Raw genomic sequence first — 7,046 nt, 5'->3', positions numbered from 1 at the left:
TATCGTGAAGTGTTTCTTTGCTTGTTAAACTCGTATGCACCCTTGCTTTTGCTATCTTTAGGCCTTGAAATGCGCACCAAGCTTATTCCTAGAGTCAATACTTCATGTCAATCCTATGCTAAACACTCCGGGACAGATTCGGTCCATCTTCCGCCTTATTCTTCACATTCCTACAAATTCACACGAAAAGGAAGAAATACACGAAACAAGGGAAATAGTAGCATAAACTACTCAATTGAGCTCTGAAATGCGTGTAGAATGAGGTGTAAAACATCATATAATAGACACGCATCAGCGGTACTTACCCTACCCCACCGTCCATGTCCTAGTATGTAGGTTAGTGACTTGACTGAGCAGATCTCTACTACTTTGGTGCTCCGCAATATGCATGAGCTGACCTATAACCAGGTTATAGGGACCGTGTTGGCACAGCCCATCTGATGGAGGGGACAGGAGTAGACACAGGCGTCTTCCACAGCTATGGAGTCGATCCCGGCTTTTGGAGGCCACCAGTGGAGACCGAGTTTAGCTGCCTCGCGAGACCGTGGGGAGCCAACTACGGCAGTTAGCTAGGCGGTGGAGGCTACTTAGTTGGAGCTTTTCAAGGAGTAGGTACATCAGGAGCAGCTGGTACATCCGGTGCAGGTGGTAGTGAGGAGATGGAGGAAGGTTCGGATGTGTGATTTTGTTATTTTGTTGGATTTGTTTTCGGTTTGTTGATGGATATTTATCGTTCTTTATCGTACTCTTTACTTTCGGATGATTGTAATTGGCCATAAGGCCGCTACTTGTTTTCGCATACTATGTTTGGGACCTCGTAGTTATAAACTTTTAGTTCGAAATGGAGTATGTGACTTTGTGCAGGTATGATCATTGGCAACCTTGTGCCTAATGTCGAGAATTTGCCCACTGCCCACGAAAATTCGACTGAGTGTAACATCATATTCGGCCGAGTAGCGCTTACTCAACCGAGTATACTAGTATACTCGGCCGAGTACCCGATTTATGCACCCTACGTTGTTTAAAATCGTTATAGCCTTAAATGGTTAACTCTTTGGTATTGTGTATGCTTCAACCTTTTTGCTGGTGTCTCCGAACCTTTTTTTTTTATAAAATGTAAGAATATATTTATATCAAAAAGCGTCACCATACATTGAGAGGAGACCGCCCCAAAAAAAGTCGGATCCCGACTCAAAACAAAACCGAATACAAGCTGAGACATCAACCCAGCCCAAATTGAAAAAATCGAACACCAACAAGAACAAAAGGGGAAAACAAAATCAAATAGATCAGAACCCTAAATCAGACAACAATCCTCAGGGGGTTCCTTTATCATCACTGAGATATCCTCCATCACTCATCAACATCTTCATGTTTTCAATCCAGGTCAAGGAGGCTGTGAATCCATTACCTATTTTTGTCTTTCACTGGGAGAACAATCAAGTTACGCAAGCGACCTCTCATATCAGCTACGATTTGTCTGGCAACGATGGTGGGTCTAAGGAGCTACAACTCCAATCGACATCGATTCCGCTGGAACCAGATATTATAAATACAAGAATTCAGAATGGCATTAATCAATCCACGTTTAAGTTTGGATCCCCTTCTACTATCCCTCCATATCTGCATATCCTGGTAAGGAATATTCATCCGCAACCATTTTCCAACTTCAACTATAATTTGTCTACTGTATTGGAAATGAAAGAACATATGATTGTTATCCTCTCTTGGCCACATATGCAATAGGTAAACTCCATACTGACCCCAATCTTATGTAGCTTGTCTTTCGTGTTTAAACCATTGTGTTGTTGAATCCAGGCCAGAAAGCTATGTTTAGGTACAGTCCATCTGTTCCAAATTTTTGATACCCATAGAAATTCAGGCTTTTTTTTTTAATAAAATCATACCCCTTGACAATGGTGTATTCATGTCCCTTCTGAGATGTCCATACCTATTGATTATAAGCATCATTAAAGACGTCTTTAGTTTGGCAGATCTTCCTCCAACTCCAGCTTGAGTTAGTGGGGGGAGAATAAGTTTGCCAATTTTGCCCCTTTAAGTATGTATGATTTATCCATTTGACCCAAAGATGGTCAGATTTGGATTCTATCCACCACACCAATTTTCCAACTGCTGCTTTATTCCACAAGATATCATTTTTGAGGCCCAGACCGCCCTATTTTTTTTACTGGCAATACTTTTCCCATGAGACAAGGGGTGTTCTGATGTAGTCCACACCCTCATCCCAAAGAAAATTTCTGCAAATGGATTCCACTTTTGAAATGATTCCAGTAGGGAGGATAAACATTGAAGCCCAATAATTATGAAGGGTCTTAAAAACTGACTGCACTAGGACAAGCCTACCTGCATAGGATAGCTTCCTAGCCCCCACACCCCTGATTTTTTTCAGTAGCTTATCAATGACAGGGTCACAGTCCTAAGTATTCAGCCTTGTAGTCTTTATAGGGACCCCAAGGTATCTAAAGGGGAGGTTACCTTGCACAAGACCTGAAACTTGAAGAATTTCTTTCCTTAGACCTTCATTCACTCCATTAAAATAAGCATTGGATTTTCCTTTGCTCATGTTTAAACCAGAGCTCTTTGAAAAAGTAGAGAAGGTTCTTAGGATAGTCATGATAGATTGAACATCTCCTTTACAAAAGAACAAAAGGTCATCATCAAACATAAGATGAGTAAGCTTGAGGGGTTTATAGAGAGGATGATACCTAAACCCAGGCCCCTCAGTAGTGTATGCCATTAGTCTAGTTAGGTACTCCATGCAAATAGTAAAGAGCAAAGGGGAGAGGGGATCTCCATCCTCTCTGCCCTTTGAAGAAGCCAAAAACATTACCATTAAGATTAAGGGAATATGTAGCAGTTGTTACACACTGCATAATCCACTTCCTGAATTGCTCTGGAAAATTTAAAGCTTGCACATGTCATCCAAAAAAACCCATTCAATTGTATCATAAGCCTTTTGAAGATCCATTTTGAAGAGACATCTAGGAGATGCTGCATTCCTCTCATATAGTCTAACAATATCTTGGCAAATCAGAATATTTTCCATTATGCTCCTTCCTTTAATGAACCCCCCCTGATTCGGAGAGATTAAATCAGAGAGGACAGCAGCCATTCTAGAGCAAAGTAACTTAGATATGCATTTATAGATCACATTGCAGCAAGCAATGGGTCTATATTGTAGGATATTGGCAGGTCTATTCACTTTAGGAATCAAAGTAACTAGAGTTGCATTCAGCTGTTTTAATAAGCAGCGTGACCGAAAAAAATCTAGAACAGCCTCAGTTATCTCATTACCTATTACATCCCATGAGTCCTTAAAAAATTTGCTTGAGTAGCCATCAGGACTTGGTGCTTTGTCATTAGGAATTTAAAAGATAATTTTCTTGATTTCCTCAGGGGTGATAGGAGCCATTAGAATTTGTTTCTGCTGATCAGTACAGATCTTTCCCCTTTGCACAATTGCATATTTTACTTTTTTTGTGCTATTCTATGTGCCAAGTAAAATTTGGTAATAATCCAGAAAGGCTTGTTGGATGTCTGCTTCCTCTTTCTGCATACCCCCTTTATGATCTGCTATCTGATGAATAAAATTCTTGGATCTTCGAGCTTTGATCAGACTGTGAAAATAGGCAGAGTTAGTATCCCCTTCTTTGAGCCAATGGGCTTTGGCTTTTTGCCTAAGCAATTCCATCGTAGCAAGATGTAACCCCTGATAGTCCTTGTGTGCATCATATTCCTGCTTAATTACTTCTGCATCCCCAGGGTTCCTCATAAGTTACTGCTGGATATGTAGCAGGTGAGTTTGTGCCAAATCTGCTTTATTTTCAATATCTGAGTAAATGTCTTTATTGAGTTGCTTGAGGTCGGGTTTGAGGAATTTTAATTTCTTTACAACCTTGTACATTTAGGTCCCTGCCACATTCTTACTCCAAACATGAGCTATACAATTTAGGAAACCAGGTGCTTTACTCCACATATTAAAGTACTTAAAAGGCCTATTTTTATGACCACCACTAGTATTCTTACTCACCAAACAAGGAGTGTGGTCAAATAAACCCTCAGGAAGGAAATTGGCAAAAAAATTCTGGCATCTGATCCATCCAATCCTGATTCACAAAGAACATGTCCAACCTGCTATATTTTCTAGCCTCAGATGGTTGTTTATTATTCCACGTAAAAAAGGCTCCTGAAGCTTTAATATCCATGAGTTGACACCAATCTAGGCAAACTTGAAAAGCTGCTGATTCAGCAATAGAAACCTGGCCCCTTAGCCTTTCATTAGCTTGTAGAACACAATTGAAGTCTCCCCCTACTGACCAAGGCTCCTGAATGGAACCAGCCAGCCTTTTAATATTTAACCAGAGAGACTCTCTCTCAGTGATACCATTGAAAGCATAAATAATGGTGTGGAAAAAATGAGCTTGAGAGCTTTTATTAACTATATACATGTGTATATATTGAGCATTATACTCCATAAACTGAATATCATACAAGTGAGGTTTCCAAAGAATCCATATTCTCCCTCCCTTGTGGTAAGTAGTATTAGTGGAAATACTCAGCTCATGAAACACATTACGCATAGCTTTATTCAAATTATTAGGCTTAACTTTAGTTTCTAGCAAACCAAATAGCCAATATTATTAGCATTCAAAAAATTATGCACAACCTTCTGCTTACCCTCCCTATTCATCCCCCTCACATTCCAAAATCCAAAATTTATTATAGTGGGGTGAAGGGGGGGAGGCATTACCAGATATGCCAATACCTTGCCTAGGGGAGTTGGAAGGACTCAGCACCTCCATATAGTTTGGAGAGTGTGGACCATTCTTGCTTACATTTTCAAGTCCCTGCTTAGTCCTCAGTTGCTTAACTGGGGATACAATATATTGCATAGCATCAGGTATCTTTGTTGCAGGTGGAGTCATTTCCGCGGCAGGCTGCTGAATCACAATTTTCTGGATAGTAGTTCTAGAATGCTCCTGTTGGGGGATAGCAACAGGTACTGGGTTCTTTTTAACAGGTCTCCACACTTGTTTGGAAGCTTTCTGAACGAGTTTAGGTTTGCCCTTTCTACAGTTTTGCTGCTCATGACCAATTTGTTTGTATTTGGTACAGATGCTTGGCTTCCATTCATATTCAATGCCTACTTCAATCAGGTTCTTCTTCTCATCTAGAAACTTCACTTTATTGGGAAAAGATTGAACCAACTTTAATTCCACTATGACCCGAGCAAACCCTAATCTAGTATTATGCTCAGTGGCAGTATCACTCTTGATGTATAACCCTATAAGCCCTGCAATTTTATTTAGGCTATTGCCCTAAAATTTTAGAGGCAATTGCTGCAATCTAATCCATGCTAGCACTGACTTAATCTCCGCTTTTTCTAGGGCAACATCTGGAGACCACGGTTTCAGGATTAATGGTTTATTATCAAAAAGGTAATGGCCACTATTCAAGACTGCTTGTTTCATCTCTTCAGTTTGAAACTTGGCCAAGAACACCCCATTAGGTAGGAAGGAGATCTTGTCAACAGTATATTTGTTTCATATTCTCTTCAAGAAACCCTCCAGGATCTGCCATGAGGGATTGGCTCCCACAATAAAGCCAAATACAGCCTGTTGCCAATACTCTAATTCACTTTGGACATCATCATCAGATAATTCTAGTAAGTCTTGATCATTCTCCTCAACAATTTGCATAATTTTCCTACCATGTCGTTGATACCAAATATCATCTTCCTTGTTTTGGTCCACAGGTTCCTGTTCAGTATCAGACTCCTCCTCCACATCTTCTACCAGACCATCATCCAAATGATATTCAGGCATTCCAGTAATCTCATGAATGCTTCGGCCCTTATCTATGACTTCAACATATGGTCCCTTCAACTTTTTGTTTTTTCCAGATCGAATAGCACTTGATGAAACTCATTGTTTTGTACTTGTAAGATGTTTAGTATTATTAGTAATAGTTGATTTCTTAGCCATGATTGCACCAAATCAAAATTGTGACCACCCCCGAACCTTATCGTAGGGTACCTTACACATGTAATCATGACATATGGGGAGTTTAAAGTGTGATGGTAAAGGTAATACGTGGTGTGATTGTGTTCGTAGTAGTAGTAGTAGTAGTAGCCCTCTTTAATCAAGGATAATGACGTTTCATACTTCTTGTAGTTTATTAAGTGTGTTGTGTGTATCATTTCCTTGTCTGGCATTCATAAAGTGATTGTTCAATTACGTGTAGAGGTGTTTGTTTGATTTGTACCATGGTATATGTTGCATAATTGTTGTTCTGCTTTCGGTGGACCATGGTTATTTGGGTGGAACGAACTTCGGGGACGAAGTTCCTTTTTAGAGGGCTAGAGAACATCGCGATATAAAAAGTTCATATAAACAAAAGTCCCTTTGTGCTTCACCTTCTTTTATATGTTCATCTTTTCCCTTCTATGTTGTCACGAACTTAATGTTTATAACCGACGTTAGAATTGGACGCTATACCTGGGTAATGTTGTCACGAACCTTGTAGTGGTTGGAGCCATGTGCATCTTATGTGTTTTGTAGTGCTTGGATTCATGTGCATCTTATGTGTTTTGTAGTGGTCGGAGTCTTGTGAATCCTATGTGTCGTGCTAAGTAATGGGAGGTTTCCTTATATTGCTGTCTTGGCGGTTGGGAGGTATGGGTTGAAGTTCGAGGACGAAGTTCCTTTGTAAGAGGGGAAGACTGTAATACCCACTATGTTAAAGGACCCTTTGACCGACGCTTTGACCTCGGAAGACGCTAAGAGGGAATAAGTGAGAGGATAAGTGAAGACAAGTGACTTATGCGGTTGGTTGCTCGACCTACTAGAGACTACTCGGTCGAGTAGTGGGAACACTCGACCGAGTAGGGCTTACTTGGCCGAATATGAGAGTACTCGATCGAGTATAGCCGTTATTGATGCGTTAATATAAAACGCAAGTTCACAAGTCTTATTTCATTTTCGACGGTTCCATGTCACCCTCACCCTAATTATTCCTCTCTCACC

At 40.3% G+C, this 7,046-nt stretch overlaps 1 protein-coding gene across 1 annotated transcript; it reads right to left on the bottom strand.

Annotated features, from left to right (window-relative positions):
* Window positions 1–4,079: 4,079 nt before the first annotated feature.
* On the bottom strand, window positions 4,080–5,846 carry LOC141641511 (uncharacterized). Its single transcript, XM_074450170.1, has 3 exons — window positions 5,585–5,846; window positions 4,772–5,314; window positions 4,080–4,636 (listed from the first exon to the last, which is right to left on the bottom strand). The coding sequence occupies exons 1-3, from the start codon at window positions 5,844–5,846 to the stop codon at window positions 4,080–4,082; spliced, it is 1,362 nt and encodes a 453-aa protein (XP_074306271.1).
* Window positions 5,847–7,046: the final 1,200 nt, after the last annotated feature.

This window comes from Silene latifolia, chromosome 2 (genome assembly GCF_048544455.1).
Source record: "Silene latifolia isolate original U9 population chromosome 2, ASM4854445v1, whole genome shotgun sequence".
NCBI lineage: Eukaryota > Viridiplantae > Streptophyta > Magnoliopsida > Caryophyllales > Caryophyllaceae > Silene > Silene latifolia.
The sequence above is the reverse complement of the archived record's forward strand: the minus strand, read 5'-3'. Positions and strand labels throughout refer to the sequence as shown.

Bases quoted from the DNA above. Each gene is read 5' to 3' on its own strand.
- LOC141641511 (XM_074450170.1), bottom strand. From the start codon at position 5,846: ATGCCTGAATATCATTTGGATGATGGTCTGGTAGAAGATGTGGAGGAG. The intron at 5,315-5,584 runs GTTTCTTGAAGA...ATAAAATTGCAG, and splicing joins CTCATGGCAGATCCTGGAGG to GGCTTATAGGGTTATACATC. The intron at 4,637-4,771 runs GTAATGCCTCCC...TTGGTTTGCTAG, and splicing joins GCAAGGTATTGGCATATCTG to AAACTAAAGTTAAGCCTAAT.